This window comes from Strongylocentrotus purpuratus, unplaced genomic scaffold (assembly GCF_000002235.5).
Source record: "Strongylocentrotus purpuratus isolate Spur 01 unplaced genomic scaffold, Spur_5.0 spur5_scaffold_8, whole genome shotgun sequence".
Lineage (NCBI taxonomy): Eukaryota > Metazoa > Echinodermata > Echinoidea > Camarodonta > Strongylocentrotidae > Strongylocentrotus > Strongylocentrotus purpuratus.
Genome location: NW_022145614.1, coordinates 25,301,691 through 25,329,655, shown reverse-complemented (window position 1 = coordinate 25,329,655; position 27,965 = coordinate 25,301,691). Strand labels below are relative to the sequence as shown.

The 27,965-nt window shown below is 37.6% G+C and overlaps 1 protein-coding gene across 1 annotated transcript; it reads left to right on the top strand.

Annotated features, from left to right (window-relative positions):
* Window positions 1-27: 27 nt before the first annotated feature.
* On the top strand, window positions 28-27,965 carry LOC592262 (phosphorylase b kinase regulatory subunit beta). The gene is made up of 23 exons (XM_030975730.1): window positions 28-125; window positions 1,717-1,855; window positions 3,146-3,245; window positions 4,352-4,513; window positions 5,717-5,853; window positions 6,549-6,708; window positions 7,732-7,929; window positions 8,730-8,865; window positions 9,297-9,452; window positions 9,899-10,002; window positions 10,926-11,072; window positions 12,054-12,242; window positions 13,193-13,275; window positions 14,380-14,526; window positions 15,468-15,594; window positions 16,845-16,971; window positions 17,783-17,931; window positions 19,981-20,183; window positions 22,357-22,411; window positions 22,799-22,949; window positions 24,003-24,172; window positions 24,996-25,070; window positions 26,528-27,965. Exons 1-23 carry the CDS (start codon window positions 59-61, stop codon window positions 26,732-26,734), a joined length of 3,189 nt encoding a protein of 1,062 aa, XP_030831590.1. The 5' UTR covers window positions 28-58; the 3' UTR covers window positions 26,735-27,965.

The window sequence follows — 27,965 nt, the reverse complement described above, 5'->3', positions numbered from 1 at the left end:
ATGTGCATGCGAAATGCGAGATGAGACTAAACTGTACGTGTTTTCTGAGTGAGACAAAATGGCTCCCGAAGCAGACGACGATTATTTGAAGCAGATCAAAAGTTTGAACTATTATTACTGTTTAGGTAGGTATTCTATTTTAATGTTTTATGTAAAATCGTAGACCATATGCATACTTATAATGTGTGACTGTGAATATGAGATTATTTTACGCCAAATGATTGAGGATATAAACTTTTTTCTAAGAACAGTTTGGGGCAAATTTATCCATCTGATTTTTCAACGTGTGGGACTGAACTGATAAATCTGGAAATTTGATGTTTACATTACGTGCGCAGGCTAGGCATAGACGATCAGTTTCTAAGAGAGAAGTTCCATCAATAAGGCTTGGTGATATTATGTAAAATATGATATTGATATTTGACATTATCACCAAGCTACTATCAATGGCCTTTCCGATCGAATGTGAAAAAATTCGGGAAAATAAGAAACGGGGCACTGCACTGCACTGGGCAATGAGTGATTTCAAGTATGGTGTTCAGTGTTGAGAGCTTGGAAAGGCTGCTGAACCGAGCTTCAATACCGACTGTCAGTTTAGAAGGACGATACCGATCACATGTGCGCGCGTGAGTGCGCAATATCGATAGCTCAACACCAGCCTCAACGCCGAGTGACGTCCTACTCTAGTACAGGCGAAAAGTCTTGCGATAAATGCATAATCCATTCAGAAATTCCAATAAATAACACCATGTCGAATATCAAATGTAAAGTCATATTAAAAAATCAATAGATAAAATATCATTTCTCTTGAAATACATATGTAGCTCCCAGGATTTACAGCTGTTTTGAATGTACAATTGAATTTTACCTTGGCATGATTGTGAGATTCGTGCCAGATGTCCGCATAGTTACCTGCGGTAATACTGCAACACCAACACCAACACCGAACTTGAAATCGTGAATTTCCCAATCCCTAGGGGCTGGTGTTGGTGAATGGGAAAATAACACGTAAATCGTCAACACCAACCGCGATACTCGGTTCAGCAGACGACATTCAACACCAGCCCTCAACACAGACTAGCGGAAATTCCGCTAGTCTGTGTTGAGGGCTGGTGTTGAGGTCAATCCCAACACCAGCCTGATTTCAAGTTTGGTGTTGTGGCTGGTGTTGGTGTTCTCACAACACCAACACCAGCTTTCAACACCGAACTTGAAATCACTCAATGTATTGCAATGCAGTGCAGTGGTACAGTTGCTGGTTGCACTACCACAAAATGGTTGCACGTCAATCTCCATTGGCATTGCAGGTGCACTGTCTATTAATCGAAGGTTAACTTAAGTTCTTTTGCCATATCATATATAATAGTTAAAGGCATCGTTTAATAATTTTTCCAGTTTTAAAAATTAGAGATGCATGGCCTTTCTATCTTTTTGGCCCCTCTCCCTTTGTTTATTACTAGGTCTAGATCTAGACTCAAGTTATTATTTAGGAAAAAAAAGCAACACAAAAAGAAGAAAAGAAAACTAAAAAATTCAAGTGACCTAAAGCTCAGAATTATTTAGAAAAGCTGAAGAAACCACTAATTTTCCTCCATCAGGTCCAGTGTCACGTTTGTGAATCGTTTTCAGCTAATGATAAACAAAATTGACTGCCAAAAACTCACAGTGTTAAAAATGCAGTCTATATTTTCGTTATTTCATCCTTTCTAATTCTAGTGAAAGAACAGATTTTGATTCATCAGAGTCCTGCCTTGGGTGTGTTTCCTGTCAATACTGATGTCAAGGTCAAGGAGGCAGGGGTCAGAGAGAGTGTCTACTCTGCCGTCGCGGTCTGGGCTCTAGCTCTAGCATACAGGTACGTTGATATTTCAACAGCAACAACAACAACAAACCAGGGGAATGATCATATCATAAATCACGGGTGGCCAACCCGCGGCCCGCGAGCTTTTCTGGTGCGGCCCGCGGAGCATTGAAGAAGTGATAATAAAAATAGTTCATAAATGAAATGGGGCCCCCATGACATAGGGTTAAACATTTACAAACAGCTATCTCTCTTTCACAACATATTGAATCGCTACGTGGTTGATACAAAACTCCTAAAATTTCCTCTCATTACATTACATTAACGACATTAACACCCGGAGGGGGGGGGGGTATTCACATATGGGTGACTTTGTCACACAAGAAATCCATAAACATGGGTCCCACTTCTAACAAGAATTCCATTAAAAATTGGTCCGTTTCTTCGAGAAAAAAATTGGAAATTTTCGGGCGTTTGCCATGCAAACACCCCCAAAAGACCCGAAAATTCTGGAAATGGGTCCTTTCTTTGAGAAAAATGACCCCTAATAATGGGTAGGGGTTTCGAGGCTTGAGCGGCACACACCCGTCCAAGCCAACTCTGAGTATCCCCCTGGGCATGAACATCACTCGCCGAGTTAATTTCAGTTTGTACATATACAAATTAATGTTGTGAATCGAGAAATATGTTTGAAATGCCATACTTGTCTTGAAACTTGCAGCCCTTTTCTCCCGCCGTTTTTTTTTTTCTTCACTGATTTTGATTTTGTTGTTTCCTTGTTTGTTTTTTGCAAAATTGCAGGTGTGTACACGTATTACATGAGTGTTTTTTTTTTTTTTTTTTTGGGGGGGGGGGGGGGGAGAAGACTACCTATGGCCCGCCAAGTTATCCCAATCGTTAGCTGTGGCCCGCGAGCTCTAAAAGGTTGGCCACCCGTGTCATAAATCTTTTCTCTTCTTGTAATTGTTGCTAGGATGAAGTTGTGTTTAACAAATAGTAATTAAAATTTTAGCAATGACGTTAGTTTAGTTATGAAATAGCTTTGATATGTATTAAGGTGATGATGAGATGGTTGGAATCTTATAAAAGGTTAAAAAATTGTAGTAGTCAAAGTCATAAATTTTGCTGGACAAAGCTGTTCTGCCTCTTGATTGTGATGTTCTTTAGGAATTCCAATTCAGCCTAATTTTTTTGTTTTATTTTCATTCTATTCTAATTAGATTAATTGATGTGAAGAAAAAAAACCTTAATGATAAAGACCAGATAAAAGTTCATATTAGATTATAAATCCTTTCGGAGTCGTAGAACATTTTTTCATTATTGTTATTTGTTATCCTCTTTCAGGAAAGTTGATGATGATGATGGGAGGACTTACGAACTGGAACAAAGTGCAGTAAAATGTATGAGAGGCTTGCTATACTGCTTCATGAGACAGGCTGACCGAGTAAGTCACAAGTACAAGTAACTTTTGCAATTCACATAATCATGCCCCATGTTTTGTTTTTATTTATTGATTTTGTTTTGTTTGTTATGTTTTTGTTTTTATTTGTGTATCTGCTAGGATTATTTCTTGAAATGCACTGTGTGATGCTAATGGCCGCCGGAGCTTAAGCTAGGGAAATAATTTCCAAAGCTCATTGTATTAAAGCACAAGGGATGTTATAATGTGTTATACACTTTACAAGAATACAATACAATTATTATTATTACTATTATTTATGTTTGTGTGTTTGATTTTTGTTAAGACATTTCCCAGTATCCTGAAGATGGAGAGATTTCAATGTGGCATAACTTAATCCACAGATCAATCAAGTGCCCCAAATCATTAATATCTCAAGAAATTGCTTGAAGCATAAACTTCACTCCTTATTCTTGGATATGTATGCTTCTTTCATTTTGGTTTGAAGTTGTGTGCAGAGCAAATGATGAATGTCTTTAGGAACTGTTGCTGTTGTGATATTTCTGGAACCATGTGTAACATGAACATCAGGCCATGTCACTTGACATCAAGTGAGCTTAAATTGAATAAGAATAAGAGTTGAATACAACAAAGAGGATCATTGTTAGTTTTAACAGGCTGCTTATCTGCAGTCATACATGTACATGTACTTGCATTTGTAAGCATCCTATATATAACATTTCTTTGTGCTGTGTGGCATTTTCAAGTCATAAATTTTGCATGTTCTGCCTCTTGATTGTGATGTTCTTTAGGAATTCCAATTCATTCTAATTTTCAGTTTTCATCTTATTCAACTGAGATTAATGAATATGAAAAAAAAACCTGAATGAAAAAGACCTGACAATTGTTCATAGCAGATGATAAATCCTTACAATGTCTTCGTACATTTACTCATTATTATTTGTTTTCATCTTCTTTTAGAAAAGTTGATGATGGCGATAGGACTTACAAACTGGAACAAAGTGCAGTAAAATGTATGAGAGGCCTACTATACTGCTTCATGAGACATCTGCAGTCATACATATACTTGCATTTGTAAGCATCCTCAGTATAACATTATTTTGTGCTCTGTGGCATTTTCCTCTCTGCAGGTGGACAAATTCAAGAATGTCCAGAGCGAGGAGTTTGCGCTGCATTCTCGCTATGATCTCAACACGGGAAACACCCAGCCGGACAACTACCACCATCTCCAGATTGATTCTATCTCACTCTACCTTCTCTATCTGGTTCAGATGATCTCGTCTGGTCTCCAGGTAAGAGAATGTTGTTTGGTGTATTCAATCACCCAAGAGGTTCATCTGGTTGGATATGTACTTTGTGAAGTAATTCTTTTCTTCACAATCTGTAGAAAACAAATCATCCCTGTTTCGTTAAAAGTTTTCACTTGTGTGCGGCAAGCTTCTTCAAACCAATGGCTTAGCTGGGACTGTTGATGATGCAGTACAACTATACAGAACGATGCTATTCTACAATATCGTTGTATACTACAACAGCAACAGTGCCAGCTAAGATCAAATGAAGCTTGCAGCATGCAAGTGAAAGCTTAATAAAACCGGTAATTTTTCCTACTGATTGTGAAAAAAATAACTAGTATTCATTGTTTGGTGAGAGCACTCTAATACAGATAATGGTGATTGGTTATAGGGTATGGAGTACCGAAGCTGTGACGTCATACAAATCTATTTTTAGAATTTCTCAATTTTTTCTTCATTTTCCGAAAGAACATCAAAAATAATGTCCAAATGTCGCAAACCAATTGAATATGTTAAATATTGGCTGAGATATGATCATCTGAATAAAGATACTCCCCATAGGAACTCAGTGTTATATGCTCTGGCTCCTAATGGTTAGGAGCCAGAGCATATAACACTGAGTTCCCATAGGACATATATTCATTCGGATGGTCATAACTCAGCCAATATTTAACATATTCAATTGGTTTTCTACATTTGGACATTATTTTTGGTGTTCTTTCGGAATATGAAGAAAGAATTGAGAAATTCTAAAAATAGATTTTTTGATGACGTCACACTTCACCACTCTATAGGATACTGCTGCAGATTAGGTGGATGTGTTGAAGGGGAGGAGGAGGAGGAGGAGCAAGAGAGGGAGGAGGGGGAGGAGGAGGAGGAAGAGGAAGATGATTATGGAGAAGAAAAGAGAGGAGGGGAAGAGGAGGAGGGGAAGAGGAGGAGGGGAAGGAAGAGTGAAATGAAATAGAAGAGAGTGAGGAGGAGGAGAAAATAGAGAATGGAACATGATTTTGTAGTAAATGAGTGGATGGTGAAATGATGGGCACTGCTTTTAATATGTGATTTAAAAATAGAAAATAAATTGAACTGATACAACTGCATCCTAAAGACATTTTTAAAGTTATCAATACACCATTATTCACAGTGCCTAATGATATTTACTTTATTTCTTCAATAAATTTATACTTTCCCTTTCCTTTTCAGATAATTTATACCCTAGATGAAGTGAGTTTTGTCCAGAATCTTGTATACTATGTGGAGAGAGCATATAGAACTCCAGACTTTGGGGTATGGGAGAGAGGAAGCAAGTACAATACAGGCAAGAAGGAGCTCCATGCAAGGTACCAATCAGACTTGTGTAAAAACAGCTCCCGCAGGGTTAATTTAAAGTGTGTTAATTTCAATGTATATATGTTTTGATGAGATGTCACCAAACTTTTACAGCAGTCATCTATGGGATAAATTGACAATTGGATGTCTGAATAGTTGGTATTCGTACATGTATCAGGATAATTAAATGGATTTCCTGGGTGTTTTTTTAGATAGGATTTAGGGCCTGCCTTTCAATTTGTGTTAGTTATTTTGTTAAATCAAGGACATGATTTTAGATTTGCCACCTAGAGAAGCATAGAGCTTTCAAATTTTAATCCACAGAACAAGGTTTGTGTGTGACTCTTCAATACCACGTCCATGAAGATGATTTGACCTCAGTATGATACACATTTTCCTTAGATTCAAGCCAAAGTTATCCCAAGCTCGGTAATCATTGGACTCAAGAGCTCTGGTGCACTAATAAGGCTGTAAAACGAGGATCCTTAATTACTTTAATTGTTTGTCACCTTTGATTCAATGATTTAATTACACGATAATGAAATAATACAGTCAGTAATTATAGAGTAAAAGTAAATTTCTCCTAGACGGGGAGGCCTGTAGAAAGGCATTAGAGGAAATGAAATATCCACCGCCAAAGCATGGGGAAAACGAGTTGTTAAACGATGGTGATTGAAGATCGTCTTCTAATTTTTCAATCTTGCAGCTCTATTGGCATGGCTAAGGCAGCCTTGGAGGCATCCAATGGCTTCAATCTCTTTGGCAAGGAGGGCACCTCGTGGTCCATCCTGTATGTTGATCCCGATGCGCATGCCAGGAACAGGACTACTCTGGAGAGTCTACTGCCCAGAGAGAGCAGTTCAAAGGTAACATAAGTCCAGGGGGGTGTTTCACAAAGATCCCAAGTCAAACTTAACTCTAAGTTAGACTTAAACTTATGGAGAGCCATTTGTAGCCTTAAAATAAAATACATTAAAAAGCAAAAATTCAAGTATTTTAGATTTATCTTAAATTCCACATCAAGAACATGAAATCTCTTCGCTAATAGAAAATATGAATGATTTGAATCAACTTTTTATGCCTTTTAAAATAACTTATACAAATATTTTTTCAAAGATGCCAACGGCTTTCCATAATTGTAAAGTCCAACTTAGAGATAAGTTCGACTTAGGATCTTTGTGAAACACCCCCAGGTGTAGTCACACCATGTTAGGTATAATTGTGATGAGCTTGCTAGGGATAGGTCAATTCCTGCCCAGATAGAGCAGTTCTATAGAAGGGTAGCCCTGACATAATTAACACTGTGTATTTGTGAGGGTTATGGGAGTGATGCATTTGCAAGAAAGGGAACTTCTCCGGTGGGTCTCCTGCCTAGAGAGAGAGAGAGAGCAGTTGTGTAGTCTGGTCACAGTCAACACTTATGTCATGTTAAAGATTCACTCAGCCCTATGTTAAGAGAGAAAAGTTTTTTCATGAAGTGGACATTTCTTGAAAATTTCCTGCACAGAGAGAGAAGTTTCAAGGTTAGGTTGTCCAGGTAATTTATGACAGTGTAGTATACAGTAACATCATAGGATAGTTCTGAAGAGTTGCCAACATAATTTTATCCATTGTTATTTGTATAGGGGATTAAATATTCAATTCAATTCAATTCAAAGTTTATTCAACACTCTTCATGAAAACAAATACAGAATGGAATGATAAAAAAACCAGATAGTGACAACAAATAACAATGGCAATTTATGAGAGCATTTGGGATAGGCAGAAAGGAGGGATTCCTTATATGAAAGCCTACCTCTAAAACACAAACAGACAGGAGAAAGAGAAACAAGAACAAAGGAACAGAAACATAAAAAACATACTTATTCTATTTTGATTGGCTTCTCTAGAACACAGATGCCGCTCTCATCGCAACCGTCAGCTTTCCAGCGTTTGCTCTGGATGATGAATGCCTTGCTGAAGTCACCCTTGATAAGATCAAGCGCAAGCTGCGAGGGAAGCACGGCTTCAAGAGGTTCCTCAGGGATGGGTACGGCACGGTGCTGGAAGACAAGAATAGGAAATACTACAAACCCACCGAAGTAAAGGTACAGTCAAACCTGCTATAGTGACCACCTGTATAGAAAAAACACCTGTCTATAAAGACTACATATTTCATACAGTAGGCTTGCGGTTGCACCATGTGAGAGAGAGGGGGACGATTGGGAAGTCCTGAAAAGGACTCTCGATCATCTTTCTTTCTTGAGTGTGTGTAGTCCTGAAAAGGACTGTTGGTGAAGTCTTGAAAAAGACTGTTGGTTATCTTTCTTAGCTTATAGTTCTAAGGAGAACTATAGCACCGGTTGGAGAGGATAGGTGGCGGGAGTGGCTCGTCTCCTTTGAATAGTGATTTCAATTGATGCATGTATTAAAGGAACCTGTACATAAAGAATGCCGGCCTATAAAGACCTCTTTTCTGATCTCCCTTGTTGGTCTTTATAGACAGGTTTCACTGTACATCTACCGGTATTTCACAGAACGATCTGATTAGGGCTTTTCAGACATCTTGTAGATATCATTGAGTTTCAAGCTTCGTATTTTAGAGAATGTATGGTGCTCCAACCGTTATTGGGACTCTCTTTTTTCTTCTTAACTCATTGAGTACCCCCAACTGGTATTCCTTAGCTATGTTTGACTGAGCACTTTACAAGTAAGCAGATCAAAACAGCCCTTCTTGGTACTCCCTGAACTGACCTAAAACACCCATATTTGTTTATATCTGCCAAAATTCTGAGATAAGACAAAATGTTTAAAGTATGCCATATACAGGACAGCATTCCCATAATTGCCTTTTGGTCATTCATATTTTTATTGTTGTTCATGGAACTTTTCTGTGTTTTCACTCCAGTTGTATGACATGATAGAGTCGGAATGGCCCTTGTTCTTCATCTTCATGATGTTGGATGGCTTAGCCAAGAACAAGACCGACCAAGTCGATGAATATTACAACCTTCTCAAACCACTTCTCAAGCAAACGAAATATGGTGAGTGATGAACTTTAATTTGTTCTTCTCCTTCATATTCTGTTGCATATCTGCTTTGTTCTAAAGAAATTGTTTAATGCGTCTTCAGGCTGGTCCATAAACAAAAAAAAGGTGGCAGTTGAAAGTGGTATGAATGGATTCTTCGACCCCAAAAACCCAGGTGTAGACACAAAAATCACACCTCTAAGATGGATATATCATAATTTATGGCTATAAGGTATTGGCTACCATCTTTGATGTCATTTTTAAAATAAACACTTTTCAGGGGTCCGATTTTCTTAGATTTTTAGTATGTTGTTCCTAACAGTCAAACACTATACAGGAAACAGTTGAAAAACCTGTTGGTCCAATTTTTTTTTTTTTTTTTTTTTTGGGGGGGGGGGATCAAACCCTATATTGAACTGACTACATTTGATATTTTTCTTTTAAAGGAATGATTGTGCCAAAGTACTATTACATACCCAAAGGATCGATAGAGGGAGAGAAACACCAACCTGGAAGTCAACTTAGGATAGCTAGTACAGAGGGAGAAGGGAACAACGTCTTCCTATGGGGACAGTCTATGTACATCCTGTCCTGTCTACTGAGTAAGTGCACAAATTAAGAAGGAGAGGGAGAGGTGAAGATGGAGGGGACTAGAGGAGAGGGAGAGAAATAGAGAGGGGATAGGGCAAGAGTCTTTGTGTTGGGAGGGGGGAGGAGGATTTCCTTGTTGGTACCCTCATCATCCCCATGACTGAATGAGGGTTGGGGAGGGACCCACAATGTGAGACCTCACCATGCTTTTGTTTTTCTTGACAAATATCACAAACTTGATTGAATATGACAGTTATGTAGACCTACATAATTTAAGTCTTTACTGTAATCATTTATTTATTTTTATTTTTTCGAGGGGGGGGGGCGAGGTGTTGGATATTTTATTGACATTCAATACATCAATTTACCTGTAATCCATCACAATTCTGTCACACTTTAAGAGATGTTTCACCTATTTATTTTCAACTTCCTTTTTTTATTTTATTGTTGCTTTCAGAGGACGGGTTGGTCAAGATGAGTGAGTTAGACCCAGAGGGACGCTATCTCGGTTCGTCTCTCTGCAAACGATACAGACACAACACCAGGCACTCAGCCTTTGAGGTATGATCAGAAGAAATTACATTCGAAAAGTTACAGAAAAATTGAAATTTAAATTGAACTTTATTTGATTCCAATCACAGTAAAAATGACATTATACATTGTTGTAATACATAGGCAAAGAAAAATACATTGAAATACAAAAAAATTATTAAAAAAAGGAAAAAAAGAAAAGAAAAAGAAGACATGATTAAATCTACTAAGAGTATAGGATGGAAAAAGGTGCATCCGTAAAAGCCACATGGGCTTGATGAATGGGCGCACCCTGAGCGCGTCATAATATAATTAACTATAAAAAGCTCAGTCAGCTGGAGAAGAGTAAAGGGATAAACAACGTATACAATATATCATTTGAGAAGAACTATACAATGACAAGAAGCCGTAGGTTTTGTGAAAACTTTTCACCTTACATGCTATTTTTCACGTCTGTTTTGCACCCCCATCCACCCTCCTCCTTGGTACTGGTACTTGAAAAGTATATTATTACAACAAACTATATCACGATCATGCTATTTATCAAAACAAAACAAGCAAAAGAAAGAAGAAATAGTAAAGAACATCTGGATATGGACTATGGGGTCGATTTCTTTCCTAAAATATTCTTGTATGGTTTATTTTGGGACTGACCATTCTTCTTCGCTAATTAATACTGTTTGGTGTACGTGTCATTTCAAATTCAAACCTTAATTGCACATAGTTGGGTGATGGTGTCACATGTTATTGAAGAGAGTCACCCTGGTATAGCTGTCTGTTGTACAAGGTTACTAGAGATAACCAGCTTCATTTGTTCATGAGTTCAGGTAGTCCAAACTACCTATCTACTGCATTATGAACATTTCAGAATTCAATTAGTTTCTCTAAAGATGTAATTCTATTGCAAGAACCTAGGATGACAAAGATCTCTCTGTGCTATTATTTCTTTCCAGATGATTACAAAGGACATGACTGTTCAGATGGTGTTCATAGCAGAGAGTACTCGTCTTCAGACTACGCTGGCAACGTACGGTATCCAGTCTCAGACTCCAACTCAGATTGAGCCGATCGAGATCTGGTCACCTTCTGAACTCATCAAGGTATTATGAAAGTAAAAGACAATTGAAGTGGATCAATCACCACATAGGCCCAAATTCCAAAAGGAGGTTTAACTTAACCCATGGTTTAAACCCTAATTTACATAACCCATGGTCTAAAATTAAGCGTACCTTGCCTTGCGTGTGTCTAATATTGGACCTCTGACTGTGACGCGCTTATTTGGCGCTAATTTTAGACCATGGGTTATGTAAAAGAAGATTTAAACCGTGGGTTGAATTTAAACCTCCTTTTGTGGATTCGGGCCATCTTGTGTTGTGTTGTGTTTTGTTTTGTTTGTTGTTGTTTCAATGTATTCATCATTTATCATAATTTATTCAGAATATGAACTGGCTTAATGATAAACTTGAGTACTGGTAATACGATTGCATTGTGAAAGAAAAGGTGTGGAATGGATCAGAAACAGTTGATCATATAGCATGTAGGTATTGGTGTGCACTGCAAGGTTCTGGAGTCATCAAAATCATAATAAATTTGGCCGAGTCTTGGTAAAGTAACTAGCACTGTACACAGAAAACTATATATGGGACAACACACATGGTGTCGGGGCTAGTACTACCTTGATTTCCTTGTCTTTCTATGCTCATTACTCAGCCAGTATACATTTTCTTCCAAAATTGTTTGGCACATGTCATTTATTTGTAATCTTGAACATTCAGTGTAATTTTTGTTTGATTCTGTGAGAATTAATTTTTTTTTTTTTTTACCAGAGCTGGAGTTTATCTTTAATAATACTAGTAATAATTAAACGTTTTTGTATAGCGCATAATTGCATGTCTCTTTGCGCTGATAATAATTGAGTAATAGAAAAAAAGGAGTAGATGGGAAACAAACCCATTATCTCTACATTGAAAAGCGATCTATTATCCACAAGACCACTCTGCCTGGCTTATTCATGTAAGTCTTTAGATGTCAATTTTTGGCTTCCAAAACTCTCTCTTAAAAATTGTTCTCTTTCTTTGCAGGCTCTTGCCTTCCTCGGTCAAAACAAGAAGCTAGGACTGACAGGGAGGCCCAACAGACCAATCGGAATCATTGGCACATCCAAGATCTATCGTCTTCTCGGCAGGACGGTTATCTGCTACCCTCTACAGTTTGACCTGATGGATTTCTATATGTATCAGGACATCAACTTTCTTGTGGATGACATCAAGGTATAAAACTATGTTGTATTAGCTAGTTTTATGTTTTAAAGGTAAAGACCAGTATTGGAAATGCCCCAATTTCAAAAAATGAAATGGAAGCTCTTATTACCAATCATGTGAAAGAGTATGTTTTGACTAATACATGATGATAATAATTTTGCCTGGAAACCGCCTACTAATTGATATATTTGGTAAATTAGTTTATCTATTGGTGTGTGAGAGATAAATGCATGTGTCGCGCACGTTTTCGTAGTCCCATATACATCTTTCTGTGTACAGTGCTTGTAACTTTACGAAGACTGGGCCAAATTTCTTATCATTTTGATGATTCCAGAACCTTACAGTACACACCAATACTTATATGCTAGATGATCAACCTTTTCTGATCGATTCCACAACGTTTCTTTCACAATGCAATCACGTGACCATAACTGGTCTTTATCTTTAAACTTGTTAGGGTTCAGGGAATTTACAAAAACTGATTATTATCTAATCAGCCTCTTCAATGAGGTTGAATAATCAAGCAACAATTTGTGTGATTGCACCAGTACTCAAGAGGAAGAAAAACAAAGATGATTTGTATTTTAATACCCAAGTTATTGAAATGTAGTGCTAGCGGAACCCAAGTCCGACTTGGGTTCCGTGTGCTTCATTCCAATATCTCCTTGTAGAAGTAATATGTAAAGCTCATATTTTGAAGTTCGTAAAGAGCATCATGGAACCCCTTATATCAAGAGCAAAATATGTTTTGGTTATTGATTAAGTTATTATAAGGCTTACAATCTTCTCATTGGTATTTGTTTAGAATATCGGACATTGTCAGTTTCAGATTCTTCAGAGTGGGCACATGTACATAATGCTACTGCAATTTAATCAGAATTCCTACAACAAATTAATTCCTGTAGATATTATCAAAGTTCAATTTTGCTACCATTTGACTTTTTGTTTTGTTACCTCAGAGCCTGGTTGCATTCGTGAGGAAGAGCTGGAACTATGCTGGAAGACCTACTCTCTGTCTTGTTATCAGAGAAGAGCATTTTATGTGAGTAAAACAAACCCTTTGAATGGAAAATGTACAATATACTCTGACATATTCATTCATCCTTCCAAGTTAAAATATCTTGATCAGAATTTAAAAAGTACCTCCTGTGTAGTGTGTATTGTCAGCTGTTTACAAGCTGTCCTTTATACATGATCTTATCTACTTTACTTACCTTTTATTTCATAATTGCCATTCTAGGGCCACTTAGAATGGCTCCTGGTGGCTGAAAAAGGGCCTAGAATCTTCATTGCCACAACAATGGCTGGGAAACCTTCACCCAATCCCCTATATATGACCATGCCTGTGCAAATAATTTCTATTTTCCTCTGCCTGACGTGCATTCACGTTTTTCCCCCCGATAAGCTGTACTGTAGTTAACGTTGTATAAACCACCCTCGTGTATTAATCGCACCCCTCTTTTTCGCCCTAAAAAAAAAAAAAACTGTCGGCAGCAAGCCAGGTCCGTGTTAAAAAAAACCCACGCGGGAAGGCCTTTCATTTAACTACGAAGTGCAGCTGAATGTGTAAGATCATTAATGTAAATTAAAAAACAGTAGAGGACCTAGGATAGAACCTTGTGGTACACCGTGTGTAGGAATTATTATTATAAACTACACATTGAGATCTATCAGAAAGATTACTTTCAAACCAAGATGACAGACAAATTTGAGTGTTGTTTCCTAGTGGTGAGTCAACACACCGATTACTGAGCTGGGAGCCATTGCCAGGCATAGCGCCAGGTGGAGGGGCATAAATCAGAAACTTAAAAAAAAAATATATATATATATATATATATATATATAAATAAACCGCACCACCGACTTTGAATTTTTTTCGGCGGCAAAAAGGTGCGGTTTATACACCGTTAATTACAGTAAGAAGCAAATTTACCCCCATCATTTTAAGATTATTTTGCAATTGTGTTTTTTTTACATCCTGATCTTAGGTCAAGCTTTAGTGGATTACTTTTCTGTTTTTTGATCATTGTTATTTGGAATTTTGCCTTTGCTACTTAAATCATGCCTTCTTCTTGTAAATTGCCACAGCAGCAGAAAGCAGCATAAGGCATACTCTTTCAATGTTCTAATTCTTTTCTCCTTCCAGGGGCTCTGAAGGTAACGCCATGCTGGAGATGCTTGCCTCCTTCAAGCGAGGTTCCTGCAACGGAATCCGAGTGAAGGTGGACAGACTACAGACCCTGATAGCCTCCTCATCGTTGGAACATCTCGACTTCCAGATGCCAGAAGGAAGGTAAGAAGTTATGAAGGGTGAATTGGAAAGTTATGTTGGCTACACACCAGGGGGGTGTTTCACAAAGATACTAAGTTGAACTTATCTCTAAGTTAGACTTAACAATTATGGAAAGCTGTTAGCATCTTTAAAGATATTTTGTAAAAGTTATTTAAAAAGGCATAAAATGTTGATTCAAGTCAATCATATTTTCTATTATCAAGGAAATGTCATGTTCTTGATGTGGAATTTATGAAAAGTCTAAAATACCTGAAATTTTGCTGTTGAATATATTTTATTTTAAGGCTACAAATGGCTCTCCATAATGTTTAAGTCCAACTTAGAGTTAAGTTCATCTTAGGATCTTTGTGAAACACCCCCCTGGTGTCAAGCCACTCTGCCAATAGACCGGTTTATTAAAATACTGGTATTCAAATCTATGGATGTTTCTTCCCTGGGGACCTAGTGACAAATTATCCCATTAACCTGTTATTAATGAAAGAACTACAATACTTGAAATTCTGATCAATCAAAGTCATATTTTTTACTCTGTGACCGTTCCTTCAAGGTTCCCTCCCATTTGCTCTGTACTAATTTTTTTTTATAGAAATATCAATTTTCAGATTTCAAAAGAAAATGTTCAGTTATACATGCACTCCAATTATTTCAAATATGTTTCTATATAACCTCTGTAACTGTATGAAACAAAGCTATGCTGCCACCAATAACTAAGAAAGTGTAAGTTTATGAAATTTCTGTAAAGAGCAAATCGGAGAGGACCTTGCAAGATACGTCACGGTGTTGCCAACTTATGTTTCACTGATGACAACTTTAAAAACTAATAACTTTACTACTTTTAATCGGATATTGCCCTAACTTTCACTTTCTGCTTTTATTAATACCGGCTAATTATGAGGGTGGACATTCCCTTTAAATTGATTATTGTTTGGTTTTCATTGTAGTGCTGCCAACATGCTGTTCAAACCCTTAGAGGAACTCAACGTAGACCATCTACCCTTTAAGGCTCTCAAAAAAGCGGCTTCATACACTTCTCTTGTGCAGAAAGAAGAGGTCCCTCTCAATATCAAGGTGAGAGGTCTGAAAATATGAGAATTTCAGAGTGTCGGGGTCTATTTTATAAGGGCTTAGTACCTCATTTTAATTTTGAATCGTGGTAGGACGTGAGGTGGTGGATTCCGTCGCGGACATCGTGGTGTCTTGTGTAGTAGTTGATTCTGAGGAAGAAATATGATATAATCACCTGATGATACAACCGGGGGCAAATGAAATTTAAATTCATATTTACAAAAATCTAACAAATCTTACAGGACATATCATCACAATTGGGATATGCTAACATCTTAGACTTTTACTTCTTATTATTAAATAGAATTCTAACTATACTTCATTTTGTTTGTTTAATTTTAGGAATTTTCTCACGAAGAGGTCGTGGTATCCGGTTCCTGAGAGGAGCTTTTATTTGTGTTACTTTATTAATGCCTGATTTGCAGTTGACCTCAAAATGTTATGCTTGTCATCTGTAAGCTTCCTGGTTTCTAGTGATACATCATTGGCCATATTTATGATTTTCAACAAATGTCTGCTTTAAAGTTATATTGTAAAACAGTATCTGAGGAACTAACACTTCAACAAGCTCTGCTTCTAGTTAGTTCCTCTTTTCTCATGCTATTTCTATGATATTTGTTGTTTCATTGCATATTTTTTTGTAATATACTTATTCATTGTACTATGTTTTGCATGAGAAAAAAAAATCTTTTGAAAATTTGAAAGTCGCCAGGCTTCTTCAGACTGCTCTGAGTGTCAATGTCTGGTTGATTACTTATTCTGCCTGGCACAAGCCTTGTTGTATTGAAGAAACCTCCAGACTTCATGTGGAAAAGCTTACCTCATCAATGGTTATTCATACGGTTGATGTCATGAAAGACATTTAACTTTATGCTAAAAGAAATTATAAAAAGATAATGGGAATTACAAATTGTAGAATTCCTATAGGTTTATTTCGAGGGGTCAGTGACACAAAGACGTAACTCCATTTTGAGAAAAAGTGGTTTATGTGTCACTGAGCACTTGGGCCTTAAGGAGTTAAGTCTATGTTTCACTAGCCATTGACTTCAATGGGGTGCTGGGTGGAGTTAAGTCTTTGTGTTTCCTGAAAAGCCCATATTTTTCTGAACGTTTTGATATCAAATGCTCTTTTTGGCAAAATATGGAGCTACGTCTTTGTGTTACTGAACCTTTGATATGTCATGATGGTGTGTTATGTTTGAGAAACATTTAGGGTTGATGATTGATGATTTTGGTGGTATTTCTTTGTGTAGGAGTTGGAGACCCGATCTACATGGGAGGTGGTACAGGAGCTAGAGAGCAGATCAATGTTACAGAACCAGGCTGAGATACTTGGGGTGTTACTGGAGAGGGAAGGACTGAACTTTGTCTTTGATGGAGGTAGGTATAGTCATGAGTTAAGGAAGATGGAGAAAGAGAGAGAAAGAGAGAGGGAGAGAGAGAGAGAGAGAGAGAGAGAGAGAGAGGGAGAGAGAGAGAGAGAGAGGAAGATTAAGGGGATATGGGAAAGAGATGGCAAGACAAGTTAAGTGAGAGAGGAAGAAACATGTTTTGCATTAGTTTGTTGGAGTTAGAGATAAAATGAACAAGAGCTAGAGAGTAGACCAACACGTTAGAACCAGGATGAGAGAGAGAGAGAGAGGTGGAGAAAGAATGACCTGACTTTGTCTTTGATAGAGGTAGGGGAATGGTGAGAGAAGGGTAGATGAAGACTCGGAGGGGGCTGGAGGGAGTGAGGGAGGGAAGGAGGGAGGGAGGGAGGGAGGGAGGGAGGGAGGGAGGGAGGGGGCGGGTGGAAGTGAGGGAGGGAGGGAGGGAGAGACAGAGAGAGAGTTTGGAGGAAGATACAGCTGGCATGTTTTGTTTTGTGTTTTGTTTGTTTGTTTGTTGTTTGCATGGAGTTGGTGATGAAATTAACATTGGGCAATGCAGCAACACCAGAACAGAAAAATAGTGTATGGAGTTCCTCTCTCTCTCTCTCTCTCTCTTCCTCTTCTTCTAATTCAAATTCAACTTTTTTTCTTTCTCCTGTCCACTACCTCTTTTTTTTTCTTTCCATTTCTGTATCTTACTTGTCTTTTTCCTTCTCTTTCTCCCCCCTGTCTCTTTCTCTGTCATTTCCTTGTTCTCTCTTTACTTTATTCCCCATCATCTCTATATCTCCATCCCTATCTTTCTCTGCATGCTGCAGCGAGTGTTGATGAGAGGATGTCCATCCTATACCAGAAGGCTCGTATCCTGAAGGACTGGTCCACCGTGAGATACTGCGCTAGCATCATGAGGAAAGTGGTGGACAGTCTCGCTCCATCCGTCACCTCCATGCTCGCCAATGGCAAATTCGTGAGTACATGCAGTCAATCATAATGTCTTGTTTGTGGAGTATCGTTGTGCACATTCTATAAAACAGGCCTGATAATTTCCTGATTTTACTCTTTTTTTTTCCCCCTGATTTTATTTATTTTTTCTTCTTTTTTTCCTGATTTTTTTCTTCCTTTTTTTCTCGATTTTTCTTCTTCTTTATTTCTTCCCGATTTTCCTGACTTTTCCCTTATTTTCCCTATTTTCCCTATTTTCCCTATTTTCCCAATTTTCTTACTCAAAAGGGGGGGAATCTTTTTGGATGCCATTTTTTTCTTCCTGAATCCCCCTTTTTTTTTTAAAGGGGTGTGGTTGAGGAAACCCCCCCCCCCTTTTTTTTAGAGCTCACTATCACCCCTGATAAAGACAACAAAATATATGCTTTTTCTCTCGCCTGCATAGCAAAAAAAGTGAGACATAGGCGCCGCTTTTCCGGTACAGCGGCGGCGTCAACATCAAAAACTTAACCTAAGGTTAAGTTTTTGAATTTTTGATATAATTTTGAAAGTATAAGTTCTTAGTCAATGAAACTTGGACTATAGGATTATCAAGTATCCCCAATCATGTGAGTAGAATTTCAGGTCACAGAGTCAAGGTCAAAGGTCATTTCCGGTCAACAGACTTGGACTATGTTGTGGCATCATCATCGAAAACCTAAGGTTAAGTTTTTTAATTTTTTATATAATTTTGAAAGTTTAAGTTCTTAGTCAATGAAACTTGGACTATAGGGTAATCAAGTCTTCCCAATCATGTGAGTAGAATTTCAGGTCACAGAGTCAAGGTCAAAGGTCATTTCCGGTCAACAGACTTGGACTTTGTTGTGGCATCATCATCGAAAACCTAAGGTTAAGTTTTTGAATTTTTGATATAATTTTGAAAGTTTAAGTTCTTAGTCAATGAAACTTGGACTATAGGGTAATCAAGTCTTCCCAATCATGTGAGTAGTATTTCAGGTAACTAAGTTAAGGTCAAAGGTCATTTTAGGTCAAGAAACTTAGACTTTGTTGTGGCATCAACATCAAGATTTTGAATTTTTAGCATATTTTCAAAATTGATTGTTCAAATTCCATGAAACTTGTACCCAAGGGTTATCAAGTATCACAAATCATATGACACAAATTCCAGGGCACAAGGTCAAAGGTCAGTAGACTTGGATTATGTTTTCACAACTTAATATGAGAATTCATATTTTTTTTTTTGTGTTCATATTTCATGAAAGTTACCAATCTTGGTAGAAATAATAGTAAATAATTTTTCGGATGATTCTTTGTAAATATTCACTTCAAAATGCTGATTATGTACAGAGGATTTCAATTTTGGGGCCTGCTAATGGGCCACCCTGCCTATAAATAATGTCCCAACCTCAATTTTTCATCATATCGAATTGCGTAATGCAGGCGAGACCGCCGAGAGCGTTTCCCTTGCTTCTTGTTGGCTCTGCTTCCTCATGCTTGTCCCTTTCACAACCCCATCACATACATGAAATAATGTATATCACTGCATTGTATTTGTACGCAGCTTCGATTCTGCAACCCATACCAATATCATACATATCAGGGGGGTGTTTCATAAAGCCGTTAGTAAAGTTACGCATGACTTTACGAATGACTTATGTATGAAAAGCCAAATGGGATGCTCAATCATTTTTGAACTGCATCAACTAAAGTTGAACTGTGCAGATGTAGATTAACATTCTTATTGTAACAAACATTTTTAATAGTATAGTATATTTTTAAAAGTATATTTTTGACATAATTTAATTGAGGTTATTGGAAGTATAGTCACACTTTGTGAAAACATCAGGAAAAACTTTGGGCATTCTATCTGGCATTTCATATTCAAGACGTTCGTAAAGTCATGCGTAACTTTACGAAAAGCTTTATGAAACAACCCCCTGGTTGTGGAAAAGGGAGAAAAAATTGGGTCATGGAATTCGGTTCTCAACTTTCTTTGAGAACCCTGGGGAGAGTCTCCATTTTAAATGTTAAAAAATAAAAATCAATAAATAAATGCATTCATTGCCACCCTAAGATCACGGTTGGTGTGTTTGGCCATGAGGAGGAGCTGATCAGCCGCCCTATCAACCCGAGCGAGATCAAGACCATCATCTTTGAGCGATGCCAGCGCTACAGCGTCCGAGAGGCCGTCATGCAGCAGGAGATGATCATCGCTCTAGGCAAGCTCATCTCAACCAGGAAGGATCTCTTCCGGAGTGTACTCAAGATAAGAGTAGGGTAAGAGAATGTCACTCTGCCATTCAGTGTTTTGCTTCATTCTTTTGTATTTCCTTTTGTAATACATTTGATGTATTTCATATCTTTCCTGTTACTCTTTGTTTCCAGTTTCTTTTTCTTCTTTTACAAATTTTCATCGTCTTCATATGTTCAAAAATTTTTAAAAAAATTTCTCAAATCAAGATAAAAGAATATCAGTCTGTAATTCACTTTTATGCCTCCGCCACCGAAGGTGGTGCCGGAGGCATCATGTTTTCGGGTTGTCCGTCCGTACGTCGTACCGTCCGTCCGTCCGTACGTCAGTCCCGTTTGACCGTTATTACAATATCTCAAGAACCATTTAAGATTTAAACTTAAGACTCGGGAATAGTATTTATCACCATAGGAAGACGATCTGATTAGATTTTGGAGTATGTAGGTCAAAGGTCACAGGTCACAGAGGTCAACTTATGAAATTCCTTGTATTGAGTTTGTTAGCGCGATATCTCAAGAACCATTTGAGATTTAAACTTCAAACTTAAGGATAGTATGTATCACCATAGGAAGACGATCTAATTAGATTTTGGAGCACGTATGTCAAAGGTCAAGGGTCACAGAGGTCAACTTATGAAATTCCATACATTGAGATTGTTATCATGATATCTCAAGAACCACTGGAGATTTAAACTTCAAACTTAGTGATAGTGTGTATCACCATAGGAAGACAATCTGATTAGATTTTGGAGCACGTATGTCAAAGGTCAAGGGTCACAGAGGTCAACTTATGAAATTCCATACATTGAGATTGTTATCATGATATCTCAAGAACCACTGGAGATTTAAACTTCAAACTTAAGGATAGTATGTATCACCATAGGAAGACGATCTGATTAGATTTTGGAGCACGTAGGTCAAAGGTCAAGGGTCACAGAGGTCAACTTATGAAATTCCATACATTGAGATTGTTATCATGATATCTCAAGAACCACTGGAGATGTAAAAACTTCAAACTTAAGGATAGTATGTATCACCATAGGAAGACGATCTGATTAGATTTTGGAGCACGTAGGTCAAAGGTCAAGGGTCACAGAGGTCAACTTATGAAATTCCATACATTGAGATTGTTATCATAATATCTCAAGAACCACTGGAGATTTAAACTTCAAACTTAATGATAGTGTGTATCACCATAGGAAGACAATCTGATTAGATTTTGGAGCATGTAGGTCAAAGGTCAAGGGTCACAGAGGTCAACTTATGAAATTCCATACATTGAGATTGTTATCATGATATCTCAAGAACCACTGGAGATTTAAACTTCAAACTTGTTTAAATTGCTCTATGGCGGAGGCATCATTTTCGACTGCGCGCAGTCAAAATTCCATCTAGTTGCTTTATTCTTTTGATTTCTTGTTGAATTCTATTTCTCTTTATTCCATTGGTTCAATTTCATATTAATCCTGTTACTCTTCATTTTCATTTTCCTCTTTTTTAATTGAAATTTTCATCCTCTTCATATTTTCAATTTTCTTCCTTTTTTCCCAACTCAAGATAAGACAATGCAGCAGACACAGCAGAGAATATCAGTCTGTCATTCAGTGTCTGCTTCATTCTTTTTATTTCCTGTTTCATTCTATTTCTCTTTATTCCATTGGTTCAATTTCATATTATTCCTGTCACTCTTCATTTCCATTTTCTTTTCTTTGTTATGAATTTTCATCCTCTTCCTATTTTCAATTTTCTTTCTTTTCTTATTTCCCAGCTTATACACATGAAAAGACTAAAAATGTACATGTTCATGATGATGCATTGTCCACAAAATACTTTAGGACTCCAAAAATTAAAGAGCCTTTGTAAGGTTATGTGAAAGTACATCATCTCCAGTTAAACAATCGCTCTATCTTCAGGTTGAAATTTCCTTTCTTTAAGCATTGTAGGGCATTTGTCGTAGAAAATTAAGGAAAAGCTTACAAGAGAAAGAAATACTTGTATACGTGTACATTTTTCTTAAATAATGTTTTATATATATTAGAAATTACCTGTATGTCTTCATTTTACAGGACTAATGTATTTCTCTTGAATGCCATGTTATATAATTTGCTTGAAATTGTTTACGTGTTAGGTAAATCACTGTATCAATCCTTTTATGGTCATCAGCAGTAAAATATTTCATTTCTTTCCATTCATTTTTCAGATGGTTGTTACATGCGATGAAGTCTGAACTAGAGATCACATGGAAAGAGACAGTGGTAAGTCCGAAACTTAGCTGTCTCAAGCAGTTTATCTTTGACTCTATTGTTCCTTGTATTCTTCGACTTGCTGTACCATTGTATACACAAACTTGATTGTTACAGTGCAAGTTGTTGACATTTATCTTGCTCTTCAAAGTCTTAATATCCAAGTTAACAAAAAAATTATTTCAAGCTGTCTTTGTTTAAGACCATAGTTGTATTTTTAAAAAAAACTTATTTGTCCCTGTTTCATTCATTTGTTTGTTGTGAGGCTTAGCGCATGCAGCTTTTTTTAAAGTTAAGAACACATACCAAAGAGGATTATGTGAAATGTAAGATATCCTGGACAATGCTGATAGACTTAATTATTAAGTGATTTTACATCTCCACTTTTGAATTTTGCAGCCGATTCACAGCCTGTGTCCATCGAGACTCAAGGATCTGATGTGCCATGTCCTGGAGATCAAGATGACGACCCTCACAGACCGTACCTGGCTCCAGAGACGTCAGTTCAGTGGTGCCCTCAACAGGACCCCGGTACGCTTCTATGACAAGGGTAAGCTCTTATAGCAGTCTTTTTTATTCACTTAACTCATATCCTGCCTTAAGGCTGCTTGTACGCTAGCGTTATAGTGCTTTGTACACGCGAGCACGCTATCGATTGGTTGCGTCATTCATGCGAGCGAGCTACTGCTTATCTGCTTTGTGCATGCATGCGAGCGAGCTACCACTTCTCTGCTTTGTGCATGCATGCTCGCATTCGTAATACCAGTTATTGTTCATGCTCATTGCACTGTGCCTAGTGTTTCGCACGCGCTATTGATAGTACCATCGTGTTAATCCGATAATCTCAATATTAACTTGGCACAGGGGATTTGAGGCTTGGCACAATGGGGATTAGCCCTGTGGCATTAGGCTGTATTCATTATGGCAGGATAAGAGTTAATATGCCTTATGGGTGTTTTTTTTTAGTAAGTAGATCTAGTTTGGATGGGTAAAATAAAGGTGATACATGAAATTCTTGAGGTTAGAGCATTCAAGTTGGATGGTATAATCTTTTAATAATGATGTCTCTGAATCTTTTCAGTGAGTAGGATTGGCTTTATGGACACCAAGAATAGTCCTGGATCAACATATATATGTGTTGTTTGCTTTTAAAACAGGAATGGGTCATAACTTGGAGCCTGAATAGATGCATGAACCCGGAGATGCAGAAGGAGGGGTATATAATTGAAAGCTCACTAGAGAGTCGATTTGACCAAATTCAAGGAAAATAATACTTTTCATGGTAATCGTGTACATGGGGCACAAATATGAACCAATATGCCTCCTGAATCCTATCTCTAATACCACACTTACCTGAATATTACTTTCTTGAGAACTCCATCCCACATGACCTTCTTTAATTAGTGTCTTGATTTCTTCATCTAGGGGAGAAGCCCTTCAAGTCATTCTTCAAAGATTTCCTACCCAGTTGATTCTTGAATTTCCTCGAGCATTTTAAATGCTTTTATGAGTATGATGTGGAATATGTTCAGGTCTTTCTTTTAGACATTTCTACCAGAGGTTCTTACATTCTTGTAAAAAAATATATTTTTCATGAACTTAGTGTGGAACATCTTGGGTCGAACTCCATCAGGTTTGAGCATCGCTAACTACTACCTGCCCCAGCAGCCCACACTGTCTGACATGACCCAGACTGACCTGAACTTTGCCCTCCGCATAGAGGAGATGTTTGGACGCATCTCTCATCCAGAGTATCGCCAGCTCATGGTGGAGGTAGGATCACTTTACTTGTTTTCAAACATACAGTCAAACCTGTCTATAGCGACCGCCCAAGGGAAACACAAAAAGTGGCTTTTGTAGACAGGTTCCTTTAGTACATGATTCAATGAGAAACCATTTTCAAGGGAAACAACAAATGTGCTTGTTGTAGACAGATGGTCACTAAAGCAGGTTTGACTGTATAAGGTAATTACTCAGAGCATAGATGTCTTAAGTTGTAGTTGCTAAAGGGTAATAATCCGGCAGAGGGGGTAGTTGTGCTCATATGCTATTCTCTGGCTATCTTTGAGCTCTGTGCCGATTATATTACAAGATGATATTGAATTGGATCTAAATGAGTTTAAAGTGTTCTTCGAGTCAGGAACAACTTCCATCAAGGCAATCATCCTCTTGGACAATCACCCACATTTACCTAGGGCAAGAACCATCCAGACAATGTAGGGGGAATTTTTTCTTTTCCTCGTAACTCAAGAATGAAAGGTCGACTGGTTGAAGTAGGGCCTTTGTTGAATGTTTTTAGATGTAAGCTTTTATATGTCACATTCTTAAGAAATATAGATGGGGACAAATCCCTTTTTAAAATACTTAAAAAATTACAAAACTTGGTAAGGGTATGAATAATGTAATTGTTAACTGTATGTAACATGTACAAGACAGCAGCAGTTCTCTCTTCATTGTGAGTTTGCCTTTTATTTACTTCTTCACCAGTACACACGAGCTGTACCATTTTAAATACTGCTACTTTCATGTGAACAAATTCATAACATAATCACACAAGTCCATTTCATTAATCTTCATGGATGTTTCATTTCTCTAGCTCTTGTCGGTGGTTGCGACCATCCTGGAGAGAAATCGAGAGCTGCAGTTTCAACACACAGTCAACATGGATGCTGTAAGTCATTACCTCAAGAAAATAATCTGCTTTAATTAAACAGAAATGACAGTCTCATTACTGTTAGATTAAGTATGCATACTAAGTATTTTGTAGCTCAGATTTTAAAAATTTTGCTCAGGAGTGGCATATGTAAATAATAATGATAAGTTCTTCTGTAGTGCATTTCTGGACCGTAGGCCCTCACAATACGCTTTACAAAGTGTAATTTATAATCAATGGTAACACTTATCAAAAAGACAAGTTTTAAGTTGTTTTTTTAGTGATACTGGGAGAGCGTTCCAAGTATTTCTGTACTTATATTCCCCAAGTAAGATGCTGTACAAGTACTTGAGCTCTGAAAAAGAAGAGAGAGAGAGGAGGGGGGGGAGATGATTTAACCCTATTTTAACTGGGCTATTTCAGGCCGTTTCACCGCCGATCGCCGCAAAAATTTGCATGCATGTCAAGTGAAGTGTATAGAATACTACGGTAATTTCAAATTTTTGAAAAATTCACTCATTTGCATATTTATGGTAACTTATGCAAATAAGGTCATCAAATTCACATTTCTGCCCATAAATCATAGATTATTCATGTTTACGTATTCTTTTTTCACTACATATATTTATTAGACCATTTGGAATAATAATACAACACAAAAAATTGGAAGAGCCAGGTTATTCCTTATGTTATCTCTTGTTTTTATAATATCTTATGTATTTCATTGTTTTTTAACTTATGTATTTAATTGTTTTTGTTGTTTTATTTCATTTATAACTACAATTCAACTATTTTGACCCCAAAACAAACATCTAAACTTCAAACAAGACTGAATAACCAATGTTTTATCTATTTTTAGGAAAAATGACTTTTATATATGTTTTGTACACAAATCACGAAAATGAGCGATTTTCGGGCTGACATGCAAAGACAAAAGATCACTTGACCTTGTAACCGTAGGTCCGATTTTCGAAAAAATTGTTTTAAAAGATGCGTAAGACTCTAAAGTAAAAAGTTATGAAAGGAAAATTTTATATCTGCCGCGGTTTCGGAGTAGTCGCGAAATTTCTACAGGGGGGGGGGGGTCAAATTGACCCCCCCCCCCCCCAGTTAACATAGGGTTAAGAGTGTAATCTCAACTTCTCTATTTTTAAAAAAAAATCTAAAATGTTCAATAAGTTAGATGATCAGTCATGCATGTTGGCTATAGATTTCATACATGTAAGTAGCATCTGGGTCGTCTGATATATGCTCTGGCGATAATTGCTTCAGACTTTGTTTCGTCAAAGATGAAGGGGTTAGGGTTGGGGCTTAATTTTGGTTTTTAGATTAGGTTAAGGTTTAGGTATGAATATTCTGTCAAGGATTTAGATCAAGGATCCATTTATGTTTACATTGTCTATGATTCCAATAATGCTTTTAAATGTGAAGGTCATAATCTCCAACACTGTGTCATGTGCATTTTCACTTTACAGTACATCCATGAAGCATTTGGCATGTACAGAGAAGACAACATGAAAGGATCGAACCACGACCCAGATGACCTGACACCATTCTACAACCTGCCTCTCTCTGGCAAGACGAGCACTTCCAACTACCTGGCCAGGGTAGTCACCAGTCATCTCCTAGACTCTTCACCAGCTGTTGGAGCAGCCTGCGATGAATCCTGTTCCGTGTCATAACATGCACTTTGTTACATCGTATTCTTAAAAAAGACTGGATGTTCAAGTCTGGCTAGATTTTTGAAAGTATCCTTCATCAGGAAAGTCTCTAGTTATTTCCTAGACCAGCCGTTGGAGCAGCCAGCGATGAATCATGTTCTCTGTCATGACATGCACTTTGTGAGATTGTATTCTTGAAAAAGACTGGATGTTCAAGACTTCATTGGTTGTCTAAAAGTATCTTTTGTCATGAAAATCTTTAGCCATCTCCTAGACTCTTCACCAGCCGTTGGAGCAACCAGCTATGAATCCTGTTCCGTGTCATAATATGCACTCAGTGAGATTGTATTCTTAAAAAAGACTGGATGTTCAAGACTTCATTGGTTGTCTAAAAGATACTTTTGCCACAGTGGTCACTGCTTATCTCCTAGACTCTTCACTAGCTCTTGGAGCAGCCAGCTATGAATCCTGTTCTGTGTCATAACATGCACTTTGTGAGATCGTATTCTTAAAAAAGACTGGATGTTCAAGTCTTCATTGGTTGTCTAAAAAGGATTTGGGACACAGTGGTCACTAGTTATCTTGTAGACTCTTCACCAGCTGTTGGAGCAGCCAGCGATGAATCCTGTTCCGTGTCATAAAATGCATGTGAGATCGTGTTCTTCAAAAGACTGGATGTTCAAGTCTGGTTAAATTTCAAAAAAAGTAATTTTTTTGTCAAGAAAGTCTCTAATCATCTCCTTTACTCTTCGCCAGCCATTGGAGCAGCAAGCGATGAATCATGTTCTGTGCCATAGAATGAACTTTTGAGGGGGATTTGTTGGAAGATACTGGATGTACAAGTCTTTATTAGGTGTCCAAAAGATGTTTCAACCATGGTGGTCACTAGTTATCGCCTAGACTCCTCACCAGCCGTTTGAGCAGCCAGTGATGAATCGTGTTCTGCATCATAGAATCAAATGGGGAAGTGCAGATAGTGGAAGAGGTTGGATGCACAAGATTAGGTTGAGATTGTAAGAGTGATTTTTGTCTGCTTTATCTTCATAAACCTAGCTTAGTTGCCAAAGAGTGATTAGACCTAGATATTCTGCCAGGCCGTGGGACAAGAGATGGAGAAAGGTTCTGCTATGATAAGTATAGGTTGGATGGGCATTTGATTTATATTGAGTGTTCTATTAGAAATGTCTTCTTGATACAGTAGTCTTATACCCAGACTTGTATTTGGCAGCTCACCCAGGAAGCTATACTGGGA